Source organism: Muntiacus reevesi, chromosome 16 (assembly GCF_963930625.1).
Source record: "Muntiacus reevesi chromosome 16, mMunRee1.1, whole genome shotgun sequence".
NCBI classification, from domain to species: Eukaryota; Metazoa; Chordata; class Mammalia; order Artiodactyla; family Cervidae; genus Muntiacus; species Muntiacus reevesi.
This window is the reverse complement of record NC_089264.1, coordinates 34,449,953-34,474,826: the sequence shown is the minus strand read 5'-3', so window position 1 is coordinate 34,474,826 and position 24,874 is coordinate 34,449,953. Positions and strand designations below refer to the sequence as shown.

Here is a 24,874-nt window from a genome sequence, read left to right as displayed (position 1 = left end):
AGGAAGGTGGGCAGAGTCGCGGAATATGGGGAATTGGGCTTTAAATATGTTAAAAATGAGATGTCTGTTAGACATCCAAGTGGAGGTTCAGGCAGCAAGCTGAAGAGGAGAATCAGGAATCAAGGGGGACCCAAAATTGAGGCTAAGAAAACTGTGCATATTTCATCTCAAATACAGATGATACTGACTTTCTGATATTTCTCTTTTTCTAGATCGAGAGTCTCCTTGCCATGTGAAGCTACTGCGAACACAGAAAGTCGTCTATATCAGTTGTGGAGAAGAACATACAGCAGTTCTTACAAAAGTAAGGGACTTCAGTATTCTGGTTTCTTCTATGGTACTGTTATAATAAGGATGATTATCACTGCTTGATTATTTTTGATAGTGTCTTTTAGAGAGAGAAGGAATAGTATATAAAAATAATTCAATATCTATAACCTTGAAATACATATAGCGATATTCTGTGTTCCTAAGTTGTAATCAACACTGCAGGCAGAAATACCAATAAGCTCAGATGTGCAGATGATACTACCCTTACGGCAGCAAGTGAAGAGGAATTAAAGAGCCTCTTGATGAAGGTGAAAGAGGAGAGTGAAAAAACTGTCTTAAAACTCAACATTCAAAAAATGAAGATCATGGCATCTGGTCCCATCACTTCAATGTAAATAGATGGAGATACAATGGAAACAGTGAGAGACTTTATTTTTTGGAGTTCCAAAATCACTGTGGACGGTGACTGCAGCCATGAAATTAAAAGATACTTGCTCCTTGGAAGAAAAGCAATGACAAACCTAGACAGCATATTAAAAAGCAGAGATATTACTTTGCCAACAAAGATCCGTCTAGTCAAAGCTATGGTTTTTCCAGTAGTCATGTATGGACATGAGAGCTGGACCATAAATAAAGCTGAGCACCTAAGAATGATGCCTTCCAACTGTGGTGCTGGAGAAGACTTTTGAGACTCCCTTTAACAGCAAAGAGACCAAACCAGTCAATCCTAAAGGAAATCAACCCTGAATATTCACTGAAAGGACTGATGCTGATGCTGCAGTTCCAATACTTTGACCACCTGATGTGCAGAGTCAAATCATTGGAAAAGATCCTGATGCTGGGAACAATTGAAGGCAGGGTGAGATGGTTGGATGGTATCACTGACTCAATGAACAAGAGTTTGAGCAAACCCTGGGAGATGGTGAAGGATAGGGAAGCCTAAAGGGCTGCAGTCGATGGGGTCACAAAGAGTTGAACATGACTGAGCAACTGAATGATGAAAAAAGAAAGAGCAGTGTAGTTAATGTTTTAACATTATTCAGCCTATTTCTTTTGCTTCTAAGACAGTCATATCTAGAGAGAATGAAAAAGTATTTTTGTGTTGAACAAACTGTTATAGATTCACTTTAATAAAATGCTTTAGTGTTTGTTAAAGTACAGCTGCTAAAAAAAATCTTACTAAAGAATCTGTGGAGCATTTAATTTCTTACATAAGAATGGTCATGTAAAATTCATCTCATTTCACCTACCTTTTTCTCCTTTTTTTTGTATTCCTGTTTATTAACATTGTTGTACTTTTAAACTACTTTTAAAATTTATATGTAGATGGCACACATTCCCTTGAACAGTACTGTCTTTGTTCCATAAAGATGTAGTCTTAAATTCTTTTTTAAAATTCTCTTTTCTATTTAGAGAACATTCCAAAGAAGTGATTTGTCTAAGAGTCAAGCGGGCATAGTGTTGTTGTACAGACTGTTGTGATATGAATTTTGTATACAGAGGTTAAGAGGAGTGTATCCAGACTCAGAGACACAGTGCACTTACGTGGTGTTTGCTCCTTGTTAGAGTGGAGGTGTGTTTACCTTTGGTGCTGGTTCCTGTGGGCAGCTTGGACATGATTCCATGAATGATGAGGTCAATCCAAGAAGAGTTCTGGAGCTGATGGGCAGTGAAGTCACTCAGATTGCTTGTGGCAGGTGAGTGCTCCTAAGAACTTCCTCAGATCTATTAAGACTCAGAAATGGATCTTGTCTGTGTAGTGATGCGGCTACTCCTAACCAGCGTTGTTTTAAGAAATCAACTGCATGCATACCTATGTTGAAAATTTGGAGAGAGTTCAATCTGAGCAGGGTGTGGCAAGGAAGGGTTTTAGAGAAGCAGAGCTACATGGGGTCAGCATAGTTCTTTGGGGATAAAGGATAGCCTGACGTGAGGGAGACATGTAGAAAGGAAAGTGAGAGAGCCTCAAAGAAATCTTGGAAATTTTGCTGATTTCCCCCCCACCCCTTTCTGTTCATCCCAAATGCAGCAGGCCCTTAAACTCTTTCCAGGTCTTACCCCCATCCCAATGACCTAGTGTATCAATGAAGGGCGGTATTATGAAGATCCAGCATTGCAAAAACAAGCACGTGTAAACATGAGGGGGTAGGCCTCTGGGGTCACCTATAGGAGTTGCGCTGCTCACATATGGTTGTTAAAAGTCAGTGTGTGTATTCATTCATTATCAGTAGAGGCAATGCTGTTGGGTTAACTTACGTTATTTTCCCCCAGACAACACACCCTAGCCTTTGTGCCTTCTTCTGGGCTCATCTATGCATTTGGTTGTGGAGCCAGAGGTCAACTAGGAACTGGACACACTTGTAACGTCAAGTGCCCTTCTCCTGTGAAAGGTTACTGGGCTGCCCACAGTGGCCAGCTTTCAGCCAGAGCTGGTAAGAGTGATGTTTATTGAAATTTAACGGTGTTTTAAGTGCCAAAAACATTTGTTATAGAACATCTATTTTTTTTTTTTAACCTTCAGTTCTTTTGGAGGGGATACATGCGAGATATTCTAATGTCAGTCAACAAATACTTGAGCACTTAGTATCTACAGTTGAGATTCTAGAGAATAAAGCAAAAATTCTATTTTGGCCATAAGGATGTTGATTTTGGTATATACATTTTATTTACTATTTTTGCTGATAATGAAAATTTATATTTATTGAGGGCTTAACCAAGTTCCATTACCATGCTAAGCACTGAAAACAACCTTAAGAACTAGTAGTTATTATCCCCATGTTGGAGATGAGGAAACTGAATCTTAAGGAGGTTAAGTAGCTTGCCCAAAATGATGTAGATTCTGGAGGCAGAATTTAAACCCAGGCCCGCCTCTTTCTAAAACCTGTGTTCTTTTTAATTTCTAAAAATTTTGCAGTTTAAAAAAGTTGCACTCAATTTACAGGTATCACAAAATATTGGCTGTATTCCCTGTGTTGTACAAAACATCCTTGTAGGCTATCTCACCCTCAGTAGACTGTACCTACCACCCCCCGAACATCTCCCCACTGCCTGCCACTGGTAACCATGAGGTTGTTCTCTGTGAACTTTCAAGCCAGTGCTTTTAATGCTTGAACTCTTGTTACCTTCCCTTTATGATTGCTATTTTGGTCACAATATGACATGAGTTTTTTTTCATGCCATTTCTGTTTCTTAAAAAATAGTTAAGTAACACAGTGTTCATTTCACTGGAAATCAAAATAAGGCAGTCATTCAGTAAGAGTGACTTGAAGCAATAAATCCAGAAGCTTAAATGGAGATGGAGAGTCATTACAAAGAAGTGTGATTTAATAACTATTTCGATTTTGAAGGCTATAAAGTGGCACAGTTATGGCTTAATCAGAATTTTAACAATAACAGCCATAAGTACCCTTCTGGAGTATGAGAAACTTAAGTACAGGGAAGGCCTCCCTGATAACTGAGTTGGTAAAGAATCCACCTGCAATGCAGGAGACCCTGGTTCAGAGTCATTTCCTGTTTGTAAACCTGCCATATAGCACAGGGTCTGGCACAACCTTTTCACTCAGTAAATATTCATGGAATGAATATATGAGCATCTAAGAATGTAGTGGAACTTGAAATGTAAAATAAACAAGATTTCGTTTTGATTAAGTTCCCCAAAGTGGAAAAATGGCTAGGTGTCCTCTTATCTATCATTTATAAATTTCTTTTTCTCTAAGGCTAGCATTTCTCTTTCTCTAACATTGTACTCATCTTAGGGAGCATATATTTAAGAAATACACCAAAAAAAAAAAAAAAAGAAATACACCAACTTTTTAAAAAACTCCAGTATATAGGTTAATTTTAAACCACAAAGTTTTCAAAGTTTAATTACAGGATAAAACTTATAATGTAAGTAGGTGAATTTCAATTTGTTATATAAATGCTGGTTTTAGGAACCTTCATGGTAATTTGGGAGCACAGTGTTCCTGAGAGAGGAAGTTTGAGCTGTGTCTTAAAGGATGGTTTGGAGTTAGCCAGGTAGAGGGCGGTGAAGGGGTAGGCTGTGGTGAGTACCGTGGAACTGCGCCATTCCAGGAGCACCTTTCCATCATGCTCTAGGGGGCGCCATTCCTGGAGACCACAGTGTGCTCTGGGCGTGGTAGAAGGGAAAGGCATGGAGGTGTGAAGTAGTGTGGCCTATTAGAATTGAGTGAGACGGTGCTCTGAGAGTGTCGCTGTGGGCGCAGTGTGATGGGAGGCGAAGCGGAAGCAGGACATGGAGGTCCATCTCTCTGGCGAGCTTCATCCAAAGTGGCAGCAGACCTCCACACTCAGATGCTGTAAGTGGTGTCATAGCTGACGTTACGGTTTATAGTAGTGACTGTTTTAAACTTCAGTGTCATGACAGAGTTAGAATGAAAAAATAGAAACGAGGTCAGGACTAGCTGGCAGTTGGCAGGAGGAAGAGGGGGTTAGAGTGGAAGATACAGTTTTATATGTTTAGTTTTAACTGAAGTAGAAACAGTCCTGGGAAGAGAGCCAGGAGAGGAGGTTTCTTACTTCTCTGACATAATTAAATGAATAGGAAACCACTCAGAAACATATTTTGGAATGTTAGAAAAGGGGATCAAGGAAAAAATAATTGTTTGAAAACATGCTCTTGAAAATTTTTTGACAGATCGCTTTAAATATCATATTGTTAAGCAGATCTTCTCTGGAGGAGACCAGACTTTTGTACTTTGCTCCAAATATGAGGTAAAATTTTCTTTTGACTATTATCTTGGGGGTGGAATAATGGTGAGCCAATATTTATTTTAATAAATAATAATTACATGAGAGCAGCATTACTCTTTGTTTCTACCAATTTTATATTATTGAAATAAGCTGACTAAACTTTGAAGTAATCTCCATTTTGTTTTCTTGAAATACCAATAATTTTCTTGGTATTTAATCACAGAGTTCTACTTTATAATTGAAAATTATTTATTTATATCTGGATTTGTCCCAAAAGAGACTTAAGGAGGCCTCAGAGAATTCATACTAACTTTGGGATTATTTGACTTTCTATTGTTTCCTTCCCTGTTAAGTAGCAACAAATGTATTTGAGAACTCACTCGACTTGTTTGATGTGATTGAGTATATACTGAATATAAGAGATGCCATTCAGATATCCTTTATTATTTACCGTCTGCTTATAAAACCACACTAAAATTTCCCTCAGGTTGTCTCCTGCATCCCTGTGGTGGGCGAATGACATTCTCTTAGGGTTGGAGGTGGAAGAGAACATGGGCTAAGTATCGGTGTTGTTGTTCAGTTGCTAAGTTATGTCCGACTCTGCGACCAAGTGGACTTCACACCAGGCTCCCCTATCCTTCAGTATCTCCCGAAGTTTGCTCAGACTCATGTCCATTGAGTCGGTGATGCTATCCATGACAGGGCTTTAATACATTCCCCTCTTTCTGGATGAGAAAAATTATTCTGAAGTGAGCACCACAGGTTTGTTTTCTGTCCTCTGCACCCTGCTGCTCTTATGCTCCTCTCCTCTCTCCCTCCCTCCCTTCCCTTCCCCTGACCCTTCTTTTATTCAGTCAGCGCTTGGGGAGGATTAGCCATATGTAGTACATTGATCCTCACCCTCCCCTGGAAGAGCAGGGAAGGGCTGCTGGTGATGACAAAGGAATCAGAGTAGCTTGGGAAGAAAAATAAAATTCTGTGGACCCAAGGGGCCCTGTTGGTGCTGGAAACTATCCCCATTACTCTGATACTGTGCCATCTCTCAACACACGATATTCTTGCCTTCTAGTCAGTATCATTCTCTGACTTCGATAGAAAAGGTTGTGGTGGAGTCTGAGGCTGCAGGTTGGATAGCTGATACTGACGTTAGATATTATCCAGGTCAGGATGCTGCAGAAGGTTCTGTTGATTGCAGCCATCTGGGCTGAGTTGGAGCTGTTGCTTCAGACCTATTTTAGGCCCAGCTTCAGTGCTTCACAGAGAAACCTTGAGAAAAGCTGAAGCCATTCTTTGTTTCTTTAACATACCAGTAAGGCAAAATATGAAAAGCCCTGAATCTTTGTGGGATAATTACTTTGTGTCCACAAGTAGTACAGTCTGAAGTATTCCTTTCTCTAAGAAAGTGGTTTGATTAACCAACTTTAATTTTCCTGTGAAATTCAGTGTAAAACTTAGTTTCATTCCTTTTGTAAATATGGTATCTGATATATGTAGTTGAATTTTAAATTTACTGTAATTAACATTGTTGAAACCAGAAAACTAAACATTGATTAGAAGGAAGTGAAAGTAGCATATTGTTGTAGAAACAGGGCAGGTTAAAGTTTAAACAACTGGAAGAGTGGTATGCATTAAAAATGTAAGATAAAGAAAAAAGCAACTGAAAATAGAATATGACTTAGAAAGGTATTGCTCTTTCTTACAAACACTGAAACCCGTACACTTTTATTTAAGCTATTAAGCCTAGGTATTTGTTTAGATGCAGAGATTGGTCAAAATATGTGTTTACTCTGTTACCGTGACACATGAAGAATCTCTTAATGACCCAAGAAAAAGCATCTGTGTAGTGACATACTCCATTTTTATAAGACACTCTCAAGATTTACTTCAGTTCAGTTCAGTCCTCAGTTGTGTCCAACACTTTGCGACCCCATGGACTGCAGCATGCCGGGCTTCCCTGTCCATCACCAGCTGCCAGAGCCTACTCAAACTCATGTCCATTGAGTCAGTGATGCCACCCAACCATCTCATCCTTTGTCGTCCCCTTCTCCTCCTTCCTTCAATCTTACCCAGCATAAGGGTCTTTTCCAGTGAGTTGGTTCTTTGCATCAGGTGGCCCAAGTGTTGGGAGTTTCAGACTCAACATCAGTCCTTCCAATGAATATTCAGGACTGATTTCCTTTAGGATTGACTGGTTGGATCTCCTTGCAGTCCATGGAACTCTTTAAGAGTCTTCTCTAGCACCACAGTTCAAAAGCATCAGTTCTTTGGTGCTCAGCTTTCTTTATAGTCCAACTCTCACATCCATACATGACTACTGGAAAAACCATAGCTTTGACTAGACGGACCTTAGTTGGTAAAGTAATGTCTCTGCTTTTTAATAAGCTGTCTACGTTGGTCATAGCTTTTCTTCCAAGGAGCAAGCGTCTTTTAATTTCATGGCTGCAGTCATCATCTGCAGTGATTTTGGAGCCCCCAGAAATAAAGTCTGTCATTGTTTCCCCATCTATTTGCTATTAATTGATTGGACTGGATGCCATGATCTTAGTTTTCTGAATGTTGAGTTCTAAGCCAACTTTTTCACTCTCTTTCCCTGTCATCAAGAGGCTCTTTAGTTCTTCTTCGCTTTCTGCCATAAGGGTGGTATCATCTGCTTATCTGAGGTTATTGATATTTTTCCTGGCAATCTTGATTCCAGCTCGGGCTTCATCCAGCCTGGCGTTTCACATAATGTACTCTGCATATAAGTTAAATCAGCAGAGTGACAATATGCAGCCTTGACTTACTCCTTTCCTGATTTGGAACCAGTCTGTTGTTCCATGTCCAGTTCTAACCGTTGCTTCTTGACCTGCATACAGATTTCTCAGGAGGCGGGTCAGGTGGTCTGTTATTCCCATCTCTTTTAAGAATTTTCCAAAGTTTGTTGTGATCCACACAGTCAAAGGCTTTGGCATAGTCAATAAATAAAAAGTAGATGTTTTTCTAGAACTCTCTTGCTTTTGTGATGATCCAGTGGATGTTGACAATTTGATCTCTGGTTCCTCTGTTTTTTCTAAAACCAGCTTGAACATCTGGAAGTTCATGGTTCATGTATTATTGCAGCTTGGCTTGGAGAATTTTGAGCATTACTTTGCTAGCATGTGAGATGAGTGCAATTGTGCAGTAGTTTGAACATTCTTTGGTATTGCTTTTCTTTGGGATTGTAATGAAAACTGACCTTTTCCAGTCATGTGGCCACTGCTGAGTTTTCCAAATTTGCTGGCATATTGAGTGCAGCACTTTTCACAGTATCCTCTTTTAGGATTTGAAATAGCTCAACTGCAACTCCATCACCTCTACTAGCTTTGTTTGTACCGATGCTTCCTAAGGCCCACTCGACTTAGCATTCAGGGATGTCTGGCTCTAGGTGAGTGATCACACCATCGTGGTTATCTGGGTCATGAAGCTCTTTTTTGTATAGCTCTTCTGTGTATTCTTGCCACCTCTTTTTAATCTTTTCTGCTTCTGTTAAGTCCATGCCATTTCTGTCCTTTATTGTGCTCATCTTTGCATGAAATGTTCTCTTGGTAGCTCTGATTTTCTTTTTTCTTTTTTTCATTTATTTTTATTAGTTGGAGGATAATTACTCTACAGCATTGTAGTGGGTTTTGTCATACATTGACATGAATCAGCCATAGAGTTACACGTATTCCCCATCCCGATCCCCCCTCCCACCTCCCTCTCCACCTGATTCCTCTGGGTCCTCCCAGTGCACCAGGCCCGAGCACTGGTCTCATGCATCCCACCTGGGCTGGTGATCTGTTTCACTATAGATAATATACATGCTGTTCTCTCGAAACATCCCACCCTCGCCTTCTCCCACAAAGTCCAAAAGTCTGTTCTGTACATCTGTGTCTCTTTTTCTGTTTTGCATATAGGGTTATCATTTCCATCTTTGAAATTCCATATATATGTGTTAGTATGCTGTAATGTTCTTTATCTTTCTGGCTTACTTCACTCTGTATAATGGGCTCCAGTTTCATCCATCTCATTAGAACTGATTCAAATGAATTCTTTTTAACGGCTGAGTAATATTCCATGGTATATATGTACCACAGCTTCCTTATCCATTCGTCTGCTGATGGGCATCTAGGTTGCTTCCATGTCCTGGCTAGTATAAACAGTGCTGCGATGAACTTTGGGCTGCACGTGTCTCTTTCAGATCTGGTTTCCTCAGTGTGTATGCCCAGAAGTGGTATTGCTGGGTCATATGGCAGTTCTATTTCCAGTTTTTTAAGAAATCTCCACACTGTTCTCCATAGTGGCTGTACTAGTTTGCATTCCCACCAACAGTGTAAGAGAGTTCCCTTTTCTCCACACCCTCTCCAGCATTTATTGCTTGTAGACTTTTGGATAGCAGCCATCCTGACTGGCGTGTAATGGTACCTCATTGTGGTTTTGATTTGCATTTCTCTGATAATGAGTGATGTTGAGCATCTTTTCATGTGTTTGTTAGCCATCTGTATGTCTTCTTTGGAGAAATGTCTGTTTAGTTCTTTGGCCCATTTTTTGATTGGGTCATTTATTTTTCTGGAGTTGAGCTGCAGGAGTTGCTTGTATATTTTTGAGATTAATCCTTTGTCTGTTTCCTCATTTGCTATTATTTTCTCCCAATCTGAGGGCTGTCTTTTCACCTTGCTTATAGTTTCCTTTGTTGTGCAAAAGCTTTTAAGTTTCATTAGGTCCCATTTGTTTATTTTTGCTTTTATTTTCAATATTCTGGGAGGTGGGTCATAGAGGATCCTGCTGTGATTCATGTCGGAGAGTGTTTTGCCTATGTTCTCCTCTAGGAGTTTTATAATTTCTGGTCTTACATTTAGATCTTTAATCCATTTTGAGTTTATTTTTGTGTATGGTGTTAGAAAGTGTTCTAGTTTCATTCTTTTACAAGTGGTTGACCAGTTTTCCCAGCACCACTTGTTAAAGAGGTTGTCTTTTTTCCATTGTATATCCTTGCCTCCTTTGTCGAAGATAAGGTGTTCATAGGTTCGTGGATTTATCTCTGGGCTTTCTATTCTGTTCCATTGATCTATATTTCTGTCTTTGTGCCAGTACCATACTGTTTTGATGACTGTGGCTTTGTAGTAGAGTCTGAAGTCAGGCAGGTTGGTTCCTCCAGTTCCATTCTTCTTTCTCAAGATTACTTTGGCTATTCGAGGTTTTTTGTATTTCCATACAAATTGTGAAATTATTTGTTCTAGTTCTGTGAAAAATACTGTTGGTAGCTTGATAGGGATTGCTTTGAATCTATAGATTGCTTTGGGTAGAATAGCTATTTTGACAATATTGATTCTTCCAATCCATGAACACGGTAAGTTTCTCCATCTGTTTGTGTCCTCTTTGATTTCTTTCATCAGTGTTTTATAGTTTTCTATGTATAGGTCGTTTGTTTCTTTAGGTAGATATACTCCTAAGTATTTTATTCTTTTTGTTGCAGTGGTGAATGGTATTGTTTCCTTAATTTCTCTTTCTGTTTTTTCATTGTTAGTGTATAGGAATGCAAGGGATTTCTGTGTGTTAATTTTATATCCTGCAACTTTACTATATTCATTGATTAGCTCTAGTAATTTTCTCGAAGAGTCTTTAGGGTTTTCTATGTAGAGGATCATGTCATCTGCAAACAGCAAGAGTTTCACTTCTTCTTTTCCTATCTGGATTCCTTTTACGTCTTTTTTGCTCTGATTGCTGTGGCCAAAACTTCCAACACTATGTTGAATAGTAGTAGTGAGAGTGGGCACCCTTGTCTTGTTCCTGATTTCAGGGGAAATGCTTTCAATTTTTCACCATTGAGGGTAATGCTTGCTGTGGGTTTGTCATATATAGCTTTTATTATGTTGAGGTATGTTCCTTCTATTCCTGCTTTCTGGAGAGTTTTAATCATAAATGGGTGTTGAATTTTGTCAAAGGCTTTCTCTGCATCTATTGACATAATCAGATGGTTTTTATCTTTCAATTTGTTAATGTGGTGTATTACATTGATTGATTTGCAGATATTAAAGAATCCTTGCATTCCTGGGATAAAGCCCACTTAGTCATGGTGTATGATATTTTTAATATGTTGTTGGATTCTGTTTGCTAGAATTTTGTTAAGGATTTTTGCATCCATGTTCATCAGTGATATTGGCCTGTAGTTTTCTTTTTTTGTGGCATCTTTGTCTGGTTTTGGAATTAGGGTGATGGTGGCCTCATAGAATGAGTTTGGAAGTTTACCTTCTTCTGCAATTTTCTGGAAGAGTTTGAGTAAGATAGATGTTAGCTCTTCTCTAAATTTTTTGGTACAATTCAGCTGTGAAGCCATCTGGTCCTGGGCTTTTGTTTGCTGGAAGATTTCTGATTACAGTTTCGATTTCCTTGCTTGTGATGGCTCTGTTAAGATCTTTTATTTCTTCCTGGTTCAGTTTTGGAAAGTTATACTTTTCTAAGAGTTTGTCCATTTCATCCAAGTTGTCCATTTTATTGGCATAGAGCTGCTGGTAGTAGTCTCTTATGATCCTTTGTATTTCAGTGTTGTCTGTTGTGATCTCACCCTTTTCATTTCTTATTTTGTTAATTTGGTTCTTCTCTCTTTGTTTCTTAATGAGTCTTGCTAATGGTTTGTCAATTTTGTTTATTTTTTCAAAAAACCAGCTTTTAGCTTTGTTGATTTTTGCTATGGTCTCTTTAGTTTCTTTTGCATTTATTTCTGCCCTAATTTTAAAGATTTCTTTCCTTCTACTAACCCTGGGGTTCTTCATTTCTTCCTTCTCTAGTTGCTTTAGATATAGAGTTAGGTTATTTATTTGACTTTTTTCTTGTTTCTTGAGGTAAGCCTGTAATGCTATGAACCTTCCCCTTAGCACTGCTTTTACAGTGTCCCAAAGGTTTTGGGTTGTTGTGTTTTCATTTTCATTCATTTCTATGCATATTTTGATTTCTTTTTTGATTTTTTCTATGATTTGTTGGTTATTCAGAAGCGTGTTATTTAGCCTCCATATGTTGGAATTTTTAACAATTTTTTTCCTGTAATTGAGATCTAATCTTACTGCACTGTGGTCAGAAAAGATGACTGGAATGATTTCAATTTTTTTGAATTTTCCAAGACTAGATTTATGGCCCAGGATGTGATCTCTTCTGGAGAAAGTTCCGTGTGCACTTGAGAAAAAGGTGAAGTTGATTGTTTTGGGGTGAAATGTCCTATAGATATCAATTAGGTCTTGCTGGTCCATTGTGTCATTTAAGGTTTGTGTTTCCTTGTTAATTTTCTGTTTAGTTGATCTATCCATAGTTGTGAGTGGGGTATTAAAGTCTCCCACTATTATTGTGTTACTATTAATTTCCTCTTTCATACTCGTTAGCATTTGCCTTACGTATTGTGGTGCTCCTATGTTGGGTGCATATATATTTATAATTGTTATGTCTTCTTCTTGGATTGATCCTTTGATCATTATGTAGTGTCCTTCTTTGTCTCTTTTCACATCCTTTATTTGAAAGTCCATTTTATCTAATATGAGTATTGCGATTCCTGCTTTCTTTTGTTCTCCGTTTGCGTGAAATATTTTTTTCCAGCCCTTCACTCTTAGTCTGTATGTGTCTCTGGTTTTGAGGTGGGTCTCGTGTAGACAGCATATATAGGGGTCTTGTTTTTGTATCCATTCAGCCAGTCTCTTCTCTTTTGGTTGGGGCACTCAACCCATTTACATTTAAGGTAATTATTGATAGGTGTGGTCCCGTTGCCATTTACTTTGTTGTTTTGGGTTCACGTTTACATAACCTTTCTGCGTTTCCTGTCTAGAGAAGATCCTTTAGCATTTGTTGAAGAGCTGGTTTGGTGGTGCTGAATTCTCTCAGCTTTTGCTTTTCTGTAAAACTTTTGAATTCTCCTTCATATCTGAATGAGATCCTTGCTGGGTACAGTAATCTAAGTTGTAGGTTATTCTCTTTCATTACTTTCAGTATGTCCTGCCATTCCCTTCTGGCCTGAAGGGTTTCTATTGATAGATCAGCTGTTATCCTTATGGGAATCCCTTTGTGTGTTATTTGTTGTCTCTCCCTTGCTGCTTTTAATATTTGTTCTTTGTGTTTGATCTTTGTTAATTTGATTAATATGTGTCTTGGGGTGTTTCACCTTGGGTTTATCCTGTTTGGAACTCTCTGGGTTTCTTGGACTTGGGTGGCTATTTCCTTCCCCATTTTAGGGAAGTTTTCAGCTATCATCTCCTCGAGTATTTTCTCATGGCCTTTCTTTTTTTCTTCTTCTTCTGGGACTCCTATGATTTGAATGTTGGGGCGTTTCACATTGTCCCAGAGGTCCCTGAGGTTGTCCTCATTTCTTTTGATTCTTTTTTCTTTTTTCCTCTCTGCTTCATTTATTTCCACCATTTTATCTTCTACCTCACTTATCCTATCTTCTGTCTCCGTTGTTCTACTCTTGGTTCCCTCCAGAGTGTTTTTGATCTCATTTATTGCATTATTAATTTTTAATTGACTCTCTTTTATTTCTTCTAGGTCTTTATTAAACATTTCTTGCATCTTCTCAATCTTTGTCTCCAGGCTATTTATCTGTAACTCCATTTTGTTTTCCAGATTTTGGATCATTTTTATTATCATTATTCTAAATTCTTTTTCAGGTAGATTCCCTATCTCCTCCTCTTTTGTTTGACTTGGTGGGCATTTTTCATGTTCCCTTACCTGTTGGGTATTTTTCTGCCTTTTCATCTTGTTTAGATTGCTGTGTCTGGAGTGGGCTTTCTGTATTCTGGTGGTCTGTGGTTCCTTTTTATTTTGGAGGTTTCACCCAGTGGGTGGGGTTGGACGATTGGTTTGCCAAGGTTTCCTGGTTAGGGAAGCTTGCGTTGGTGTTCTAGTGCGTGGACCTGGATTTCTTCTCTCTGGAGTGCAATGGAGTGCCCAGTAATGAGTTTTGTGATGGGTCCATGTGTTAGGTGTGACTTTGGGCAGTCTGTATGTTGACGTTCAGGGCTATGTTCCTGCGTTGCTGGAGAATTTGCGTGGTATGTCTTGCTTTGAAACTTATTGGTCCTTGGGTGGTGGTTGGTTTCAGTGTAGGTATGGAGGCTTTTGGACTGTCTCTTATTACTTAAAGTTCCATGTAGTCAGGAGTTTTCTGGTGTTCTCAGGTTTTGGGCTTAAGTCTCCTGCCTCTGGATTTCAGTTTTATTCTTCCAGTAGTCTCTCAAGACTTCCCCAACTATACAGCACTGATAATAAAACTTGTAGTTTAATGATGAAAAGATTCTCTGCCGTGAGGGACACTCAGAGAGATTCAGAGAGTTACATGAAAAAGAGGAGAGGGAGGAGGGAGATAGAGATGAGCAGGAGGAGAAAAAGGGGGACTCAAGAGGAGAGAGAGAGATCTATGCAGTTGTCTGTTCCCGGAGTGTTCTCCATAGCCCAGACACCCACAAAGATTCACAGAATTCGATTGGGAAGAGAAGGGGAAAGGAGGAAATAGAGGTGTTCTGAGGTAGAAAACAGAGTCAAGATTGGGACAGAGTAATCAACACACTCCTGAATAAAAATGGGAACTGAATATTGGATTCTTAAATGTCCAAAATTTATATCACATACTGAAAAACAAAGATTAAAAATCTAGAGTAGACTTAAAAATACAATATTAAAAGCAAAAACACAGAAAATTTTAGAAATATATATGAAGTTTGGTTTAAAAATAGGGCTTCTCTTTTTTTTTTGCAAGTTATAGTGAAATGAAAATGAAAATTAAGGAGTAGTAGAGTAGTAATAGAGGACTTTAAAAGGAAATAAGAGAAAAAGAAAAAAGAAATGAAAAAAGTTTTTCCTAATTAAAAAAATTGTAAAAATCTATGAAAATGAAAGTTAAGGAGTAATGGAGTAATAGGGAATTTTAAAAGAAAATAAAAGAGAAAAAATAAAAAAGAAAAAAAAATTTTTAATTAAAAAAAAGTAAAAATATATCTAGGAATTTCTCTGGAGCTGTTGCAGTCAGTGTGGGTTCGGCTCAGTTTCAGATAGCTCCTTGTTCCAGCTTACACTTCTCGATATCTACAGGCCCCTTCTGGTGTAGTCGGTGTTACCTACAGGGATTTTAATCTGTTGCACCGGTCCCTTCTGAAGCGGTTCCCTTTGTTTATTTGGCTTCTGTTTGCCGGTCTCTTCAGTGCCTAATTTCCACCCTGAAACAGGCGGGCGGAGGTGGACTCTTATTCAGGTTGCTAGTTCCGTCGCGCTGTAGGGAGGAACTGGCGCTGCTTTCCCCGTCTACGCTGCTCAGGCTCCCGGCTGGTCTATACGGGGCGAGCCCTGCAGTTGCGTGCAGTTCCAGTGTTCGGGTACTCCACAAAAGCGCGGACTCGGTTGCGCCTGCGTTTTGTGCCTTCCCCGGCCGAGCAGCTCAGGCCGCCAGGAGCTTGACGGGCGCTCTCTCCCCCAGGTGCGGTGCGCCTTCTCCCCTCCGCGTCCCCAGCCCCAGTCCCCGCCCGCCACCGCCAGTCGGGTGCCTGCGCCCTGTGTCTCGCCGCGACCCTCCCGGCAGATGTCGACCATCCAGAATCTCAGGAAGTCTTTGGTTAGAAACTGGAGGCCTGTTTGCAGTGCGGTAGGGGATGTGGTCCTTGGGGCCGAGCCTGCCCCTTTCCCCTCCCCCCTGCCTCCTGCCTCCAGCGGGGCTGGGCCGGTCCGCAGCCTGCGAGCTCTTCTCTGGACTTGCTCAGACCCTTTGTTCTGCCAATGGTCGGCAGTGTGTTCGGGCTGGTTAATTTTCTCTCTCTCTTTTGCTGTCCCACAGTTTAAGTTGGTAACTCATAAAAGCTCCCTCCGATTGTCCTCAGGGCACTCAGGCCCGGTCCTTACCCCAAGCAATGCCGCCCGCTCCTCTCCTTTCCGCCCCCACTTGCTGGTGGCGGATGCAGGCGTCTGGGGTACTTTTCTGCTGGGAGTTGCTCTTAGGCGCGTAATCTGTGGGTTTTATTTATTTTTCCCCTCCCAGTTAGGTTGCCCTCCGAGATTCAAAAACTTCCCCCAGACCCACCAGTGTGAGGGTTTCCTGGTGTTTGGAAACTTCCTCTATTAAGACTCCCTTCCCAGGACGGATTTCCGTCCCCAGCTCTTTTGTCTCTCTTTTTATCGTTTATATTTTGTCCTACCTCCTTTCGAAGACAATGGGCTGCTTTTCTGGGCGCCTGATGACCTCAGCTAGCCATCAGAAGTTGTTTTGTGAAGTTTGCTCTGCATTCAATTGTTCTTTCGATGAATTTATAGGGGAGAAAGTGGTCTCCCCATCCTATTCCTCCGCCATCTTGGCTCCTCCAGGTAGCTCTGATTTTCTTGAAGAGATCTCTAGTCTTTCCCATTCTGTTGTTTTGCTCTATTTCTTTGCATTGATCACTGAGGAAGACTGCCTTATCTCTCATTGCTATTCTTTGGAACTCTGCATTCAAAGAAGTATATCTTTCCTTTTCTCCTTTGCCTTTCGCGTCTCTTTTTTTCTCAGTTATTTGTAAGGCCTCATCAGACAACCATTTTGCCTTTTTACACTTCTTTTTCTTGGGGATGGTCTTGATCCCTGCCTCCTGTAAAATGTCACGAACTTCAGTCAATAGTTCTTCAGGCACTCTGTCTATCAGATCTGATCTCTTGAATCTATTTGTCACTTCCACTGTATAATCGTAAGGGATTTGATTTAGGTCATACCAGAATGGTCTAGTGGTTTTCCCTACTTTCTTCAATTTAAGTCTGAATTTGGCAATAAGGAGTTCATGATCTGAGCCATAGTCAGCTCCTGGTCTTGTTTTTGCTGACTGTATGTAGCTTCTCCATCTTTGGCTGCAAAGAATATAGTCAATCTGATTTTGATATTTACCATCTGGTGATGTCCATGTGTAGGGTCTCCTCTTGTGTTGTTGGAAGAGGGTGTTTGACCAGTGCATTCTCTTGGGAAAACTCTGTTAGCCTTTGCCCTGCTTCATTTTTTGCTCCAAGGCCAAATCTACCTGTTACTCCAGGTATCTCTTGACTTCCTACTTTTGCATTCCAGTCCCCTGTAATGAAGAGAACATCTTTTTTGGATATTAGTTCTAGAAGGTAGGTCTTGTAGGTCTGGTAGATCTTCATGGAACCCTTCAACTTCAGTTTCTTCTGCATTACTGATTGGGACATAGACTTGGATTACTGTGATATTGAATGGTTTGCCTTGGAAATGAAGAGAGATTATTCTTTCATTTTTGAGATTGCACCCAATTACTGCATTTTGGACTCTTTTGTTAATTATTGGGGTTGCAAAGAGTCGGACATGAGTGAGCAACTAAATTGAGCGTTAATTATATTTATCATGTTTTTTATTACACACTTTTTATTTATTTATCTTATAACTTGAAGTATGTGCTTTCTGACTGCCTATTGCCAATCCCACATACCCCACTCCCTGCTTCTGGTAATCACAAATCTGATCTCTTTTTCTATGAGCTTTTTTGTTTGATTTTTAAATATATTAACTTACAACACTATTTTAGTTCCTGATACACAACATAGTGATTTATATTTCTATAATTTTGAAATGATCGCCACAATGAGTCTAGCTACCATCTGTCACCATGCAAATATACTAGATAATTAATGACTTAAGACCTAGGAGTCTTAAAAAGACTCAGTATCTCCAGAAATTCTGATTTAACTTGTTTAGAGTGTAACTTGGTCGTCAGGATTTTTGAAAGCCTTGGTGATCCAAAGTGCAGCCAAAGTTGGCTACACTAACCTACACCAATTTTTTCTTTTGAGGCTGTATGTAATTCTAAGGCATGGGAAATCAGTGCTTTTTCTTGGGTCTTTATGTTTGATTCTGAGATTGTATTTCATCCAAGGCATCTGTGGTTTATTGGACTTGGGGTGAAGAATGAGAAAATAGTAACATGTTTATATTTTAAGTATGTGTTTGTGTCTGTGTTCAGCTGCTCCTTTGAACGGGGGAAGTAATTAAAATTTACATAATGACTGGTTTTAAGACCATGGTGGAGAGACAGTCTTGTTTGTGTGTTTTCAAGTGTCTATTTTGTCTCTCAGTTTTTCTCTATGCAGTTCAAGATGGCTTTTGTTCTCTTAACAGATTTCTGTGGTCATTTTTGTTAAAATATTTATCAAAAACCAGAGGATCATGAACTTTGGCAGACGACTCTAGTCTGTTACATGCTCACTTCCTTTCCCCTTATAATGCTGTCTTAACTCATCCCTCTGAGAAAATAACCAAGAATATTTACTTTGAAAGTTGTGTTTTTATGATCATCTGGTTAATGTTTTAATATTGCTTTTTCCCCTCTGTTCTAGTGACAAGTACAGGAGACATAAAGCACTTTAAATTTTTCTCTAGTTCTAGACCATGATTAGATTTGGGGAAAATAAGTTGAAAAATAGCAATTTTAGGAAAAGTGCTTATTATGTAGCACTGTGCAGCATTTGGGGTTTTAAAGGCCATTATTGATATGTCTTTTTTGTTATCTTTCCTATAAATTTATAGCTGTATACTTTGAGCAAGACATTAAGAGGCATTACATTTTCATAGATTATTTACAATATAGATTGTATAGACTTTTTATAATGCGTATTGTTGGAGTTTGGTGAACAGTTAAGGCAAATGATTAGTAGTTTGAAAACCTTGATGTTATGGTGATTCAAAGCGGAGGGAGAAAGAAATCTGAAGCAGTCCTGGTCTGGTTTCTCTGGGGAGGGTACTGAAGGGCCATCACGGCACCCATGAGATCGGCTGAGGCACTCAGCTGCAGTTCAGCTTCCCCTTCTGCCCGATCCTGCCTCCTTCATCCTGAGAATGTTCTAGAACTGCCCCCAACCCCAGACTTTAAACAGAAATCTCAGGTTCAGAGTCTGTTTCCCAGGTGGAAATCCTTCTGGAGGCGGGGGGCTGGGGCCTGGCACCACATCCCCACCTGCCACTGACAGGAGGGGAGTGAGGCCAGCGCCCAGGGCAGTTCCTGGAGGCCAGTGCAGCCGGGGGCAGTCCAGAGCTTACACTGAGGCAGCTGGCGGGGCGAGCGGTCCGTGCTGAAGGGAGAGAGGATCTGGGCAGCGCGCCCCCGCTCCTGGACATAAGTGAAACACCAAGTGGGGAGTATATAGGGAAAGGGAGATGAGAAAAAAATCCCTGCTGTTCCGTAATTTCTTTTTTTTTTTTTTGCTGTCATATTTAATCCTTCAGAATTCTTCGCCTGCTGTTGACTTCAGGACAATGAACCAAGCACATTATACCAGTTTAATAAATGATGAAACCATAGCAGTTTGGAGACAAAAGCTCTCAGAACACAGCAGTGCAAATACAATCAAGTATGTGGTTGCTTGTTTTCAGTTTTTTTCAAAATGTATTGGAATTTCTCCAACTTAGTGATTTTTCCCTACTTCCATCTTGAGGTTGTGACTATAAATGGGGTTTTGCATTTGAAGGGTCGTTTTTTGGGCACACATCTGGTGCCCTTAGCCTGAAATAACATAGTAAGTTGCTCCCCCATTTTCTCACAAGGTGTATTCCACAACCTGCTTTGTTTGGACCTTAAAAATCCTAACTGATGAAGACCTGAGTGGGCCTTTTTGCTAAGAAAGCTCAGTGTTTTTGTTGTTTAACTCCCAAGAGTTTTCTTCATATGCTTATTCCAAAGCATTCCAATCTAAGCTTATTTTACCTAATCAGAATAATTTAGCATTTTCCTATTCAAAATGATTAGTTGAGATAGAGAAAAAAGTATAGTTAAAGGATTTGAGTCCTTTCAGCAGGTGTATTTCATTCTTAAAAGAGTTTTTTTAATATTTTTACATATTGCATTGGCTTTCCTCAGTTTTTCCATTTTCCGACAGAATCTGATTCTTAGGAATGAATGAATCAGATTGTGTACTAGGTGATAGTTGTTCCCAGATATGTGTATAAAGCATTTTACTTTATGATATAGATTGTAGGGTGCAAATTCCCTGAACCCTTTGGATGCACCAGCTTTTTGAGTCGGAGCTCATTGGGAATGCCCTAGAGCACCTCTGTGACCGTCCTCAGAAGCCCTCTAAGCTTGGTGACTCTGCCAACGAGTTCAGTCTGGAAGGGGCAGGGAACAGGACTAGACTCACCGGGAGGGTAGTGGGGTAGGGTCACCGAGACTCTCTTGGCTGGGCCTTTGACACGTTGCTAGTTCTCAGTTTTCTTATTGACAAGCGATAGGATATAAGCAATGATCTCCAAAGATCCTTCCTGACCTGGATCCTATGATTAACAGAAGTTACTGTGATCCCCTCCTCAACTGTATATTTGTTTTGTTCCTTCCCTTTCCCTTATACTAAATAAGAGGGTTCAAGCTTCCTAACATCTATTATCACAGTGGGTCCTCAGAAACTGGCAGTTTCCCCCCAGAAAATCTAGCTAATAGGAATAAAACTTACTTCAATCATTTGTACTTTCAGAGATGGGCAACAAAACAGAAGGAAGTATTTGTTCAGATATTAATTTGCAGAGATACTCTCTGTGTTGGTAAATAACAGCTCAGGTTATCTTTTTTGGTTTTATTTTGGGTTCGTGTTTGGAGGTGAGGGGGGGAGTGTCTTAGAGACGGTTGGTGGGAGGAAAGTCCAAGGTCATTATTATTAGGCCCTAGAGTTTTCTTTTGGTAGCTTTGATACTCTTTAATGTAGGTTCTTGTCCGTTTTGAGACAGGACACAGTGTTTTCCAAGGCTTTACCTTGGTAAGAAGGAGGAGCTATTAAGGAAACTCTGGAATAGAGGAGTAATCTATTGCTCATGCTTAAATAACCATTTATTTATAATTATTAAAGACTTCTTTCCCGTTTTTCTTTCTGAGCAGTGGTGTTGTTCAGATATTATCTTCTGCAGCCTGTTGGAATGGAAGTTTTCTTGAGAAAAAGTAAGTGACTTAATCTTAAAATATCCACATGTGATGCAGGTGCTTACTCAGCAAAGGCTGAGAAAGACTTGTGTTCTCTTTGGTGGTGGTTGGCCGTAACTCGGTGGGTAAGCGTATGATCTGCACAGAAATGGAAGTGCCTGATGATGATGAGTGAGAGGACCCCAGGAAGGGCAGTGCTGACTCGTGCCTAGTTGGCAGAGAAGCAGATTACTAAGAGAGAGACATTATCTCATAAAGGGTTGGTGTAATCAAAAGTAAAATTTTTCAGGCTATTCCAAAATGTTAATAATATTTGTTCTTAAATTCTTTCTTCTAAAAAAAAATATTTTATTGAAGTATAGTTGACTTTGCAGTGTTTCAGGCACACAGCAAGGTGATTCAGTTATACAGATACACATATATTATTTTTGAAACTATTTTCCATCATGGTTATTAAAAGATATTGACTGTAGTTCCCTATGGTAATCAGTAGACGTTTCTTGCTTGTTGTGTATCTAGTTTTTAATTAGAAATCTAACATTCTGTTCATAATAAGGCAAACAAGTAAAATCAAAATGTCAAAATTTTTTTAGTTAGGCAAGAATTCATAAGTTTTCTAAAATATATATTATACATATTTATATGTATATGTGTACAAAAGCTCTTCTACTATACTTAATAAGGGCTCGAGAAAGAACATTAAAAAAAAAGAGAAGAGATGGAGAAGTTGGAGAACATAAACTAAATGAAATGGGAGCGCTGAATATGTAATAGAAAACGTGAAACAAACTAGATAAAAGTAAAAAGATCGTCATATAGTCCAGCTGTTTATAAACATGACTGCTCATTAGAAACATCTGGAGCTCTGGAGAAAAAAGCGATACCTGAAGATTTGTAGTTTTCAAAAAATTTCAAGGTAGTTTCTGATGTGCCTGTGGATTTTAAAAAGTGATTACAGGTTTTTCTATTAGATCCTAGTTTTGCTGATACAGAGTTCTATTATTTTTCTGTTGACCAGTCATGATACAATGGTATTAAGTGAGTGATAGTTACATAGCCACAATAGCAAAAGATGTTTATCAGTTTTCACAATTTGTAGCCAAACAAAAATAAAAGATAATTACAATTGCGAGCCATAATGGGAGCATGATTAAATAATTACAATTTGAGGGGGATATCAAGCAGAGTGATGTGGTAGGTGAAAGTGCATACATGTACTTGTTTTCATCTGCTCAGCTAGTGTATGTCTTTTAGTTGGTGCTTTTAATCTGTTTATATTTAAGGTGATTATTGATATGTGTGATCCTATTACCATTTTTTAAATTATTTTGGATTTATTTTCTGTGGGTCTTTTCCTTCTCTTGTGTTTTCTGCCTAGAGAAGTTCCTTTAACATTTGTTGTAAAGCTGGTTTGCTGATACTGAATTCTCTTAACTTTTGCTTGTCTGAAAGCTTTTGATTTCTCTATCAAATCTGAAGGAGAGCCTTGAGGGGTAGAGTATTCTTGGTTGAGGTTCTTCCCTTTTATCACTTGACATATATCACGCCATTAGAGTTTCAAATCAGCAGATAGCCTGATGGGAGTTCTCTTATATGTTATTTGTCATTTTTCCCTTGTTGCTTTTAATGTTTTATCTCTGGTCTTTAATTTTTGTCAGTTTGATTACCATGTGTCTTGATGTGCTCCTCCTTGGGTTTATCCTGCCTGGGACTCTGTGCTTCCAGGACTTGGTTGACTATTTTCTTTCCCATGTTTGGGAAGTTTTTAGCTATTATCTCTTCAAATATTTTCTCAGGTCCTTTCTCTACTCCTTCTGGTACTCCTATAATGTGAATGTTGGTGTGTTTAATGTTCCAAATATCTCTTAGGCTGTCTTCACTTCTTTTCATTCATTTTTTCTATATTCTGTTCTGTGGCAATGATTTCTAAACCTTTCTGTCCTACAGGTCATTTATTATTCTGCTGTTGATTCCTTCTAGTGTATTATTCATCTCTCTTTCTTTGTTCTTTAGTTCTTGTAGGTCTTTGGTAAACATTTCTTGCATCTTCTCAATCTTTGCCTCCATTCTTTTCCCAAGATCCTGGATCATATTCACTATCGTTATTCTGAATTCTTTTTCTGGAAGATTGTCTGTCTCCACTTCATTTAGTTGTTTTCCTGAGATTTTAGTTTGTCCCTTCATCTGGGATATAACTTTCTGCTCTTTCATGGTGATTAGCTTTCTGTAATGTGGTTTTTGTTTTAGCTGCTGTGAGACTGCGCTTCTTCTTGCTTCTTCTGTCTGCCCTCTGATGGATGAGGCTAAGAGGCTTGTGTAAGCCTCTTGATGGCAGGGGCTTGTGGTGGGAAAAACTGGGTCTTGCTCTGGTGGGCAGGGCCTTGCTCAGTAAAGGTTTAATCCAATTATCTGCTGATGGGGAGGGTTGCACTCCCATCCTTGTAGTTTTTTGGCCTGAGGCAACTTATCCCGGGGTGTAAGGGCTATACGGTAGGGTTAATGGTGAACTCCATGAGGATTTACACCAGGGGGGCCTTCCAGTGCCCTTGTCCCTGTCGTGAGCCCCTGCTGACGCACAGCTCCACAGGAGGCCTCCAACACTAGCAGGTGGTTTTGGTTCAGTCTCCGGTGGGGTCACTGCTCCTCTCCTCTGGGTCATAGAGGGCACAAATTTTGTTTGTGCCCTCCAAGACCAGAGTCTGTTTCCCCCAGTCCTCTGGAATGCCTATAATCAAATCCTACTGGCCCTCAAGGCCATACTCCAAGGGGATTCCTAGTCCCTTTGTCAGATCTCCAGTCTGCGAAGCCTAACATGGGGTTCAGAACCTTTACAATAGTGTGAGACTTTCTTTTTTATTGTTGTTCTGCAGTCTGTGGGTCACCACCTGGCAGGTGTGAAATTTGATTTTATCATGATTGCATCCCCACCTACCATCTTGCTGTGGCGGCTTCTTTGTCTTTGGACATGGGATATCTTTTTTTGGTGGGGTCCAGCATCCTCCTGTTGATGGTTGTTCAACAGCTAGTTGAAATTTTGGTGATCTCACAGAAGGAGATGAGCCCATGATGTCCTTCTACTCTGCCATCTTGAACTGGAAGCAGACAATTCTGTTCTTAAATTCTTATTTCTTTAAATAATCTCCTTGTTTCTTTGACTTCTTTCCCATGTTTTTTTCTTTTCTCAAAACGAATGAATTTAGGGAAGGTTCCAAGAAGGCTCCAGGGACTCCTTGGACTCAGGGCCAGCCCAGCCCACCAGAAAATTGCATTTGGCCTAAACTCCCAGGTTGTAAATAGTGTTCTTGCTAGGCCTTATCCTGTCTGCAGATATTGTGGCCACAGAAAGGTCTTGTCATGGGTTTTGATCTTTGGTGATCCCAAGTCCTGACCTTCTCACCATCCTTTTTCTGTCCATGGCAAGGCTAATGAAATCCCATGAAGACTTAGACTTCAGTTCTGTGTGTCAGTTGCACCCCCCCTCTTCACCCCCAATTCTGTCCCTAACTGGGTTGTACTAGGTTGCTTCAGGAACTCTGTTCAGTTACAGTTAAAGATTGCAAAGTCATTTGTATCATTAGGGCAACTGAAAAGAGCTCATCCATCTAATTTCAGAATCAATACTTAGCCTTTTCCTCCAGGGAAAAAATTTTGTGTTGATGTTGGTCTTTTAGAACAGTGATTCTCAACCAGGCTGATTTGTTTCTCAGGGGACATTCAGCATTGTCTCTTGACATGTTTTGGTTGTTACTGTGGTGGAGAGTGTACTACTGGAATCTGGTGGGCAGAGGCCAGCGGCGCTGCTAAGCATCTCACAATCCCACCCACCCAACAGAGAATTATCTTACAACCCTGAAAGTCAGCGATCCCAAGGTTGAGAGACCTTATTCTAGAAGGACAATTTTTATGAAACTTGGGAATGGCTCTTGTTAGATTTGTTAGATTATCCGGCCTTAATTTGTTAGTTTCTCAGTGGTATCATGTCTGACTCTTTGTGA

At 39.8% G+C, this 24,874-nt stretch overlaps 1 protein-coding gene across 1 annotated transcript in view; it reads left to right on the top strand.

Annotated features, from left to right (window-relative positions):
• Nucleotides 1–24,874, top strand: part of HERC3 (HECT and RLD domain containing E3 ubiquitin protein ligase 3) — a 137,273-nt gene that overhangs the window by 49,685 nt on the left and 62,714 nt on the right. The window contains exons 5-11 of the mRNA XM_065907240.1: nucleotides 3–85; nucleotides 213–304; nucleotides 1,837–1,967; nucleotides 2,542–2,702; nucleotides 4,928–5,004; nucleotides 19,199–19,323; nucleotides 20,838–20,897. Of these exons, the coding sequence (XP_065763312.1) occupies nucleotides 3–85; nucleotides 213–304; nucleotides 1,837–1,967; nucleotides 2,542–2,702; nucleotides 4,928–5,004; nucleotides 19,199–19,323; nucleotides 20,838–20,897 (729 nt within the window). The remainder of the gene's footprint in view (nucleotides 1–2; nucleotides 86–212; nucleotides 305–1,836; nucleotides 1,968–2,541; nucleotides 2,703–4,927; nucleotides 5,005–19,198; nucleotides 19,324–20,837; nucleotides 20,898–24,874) is intronic.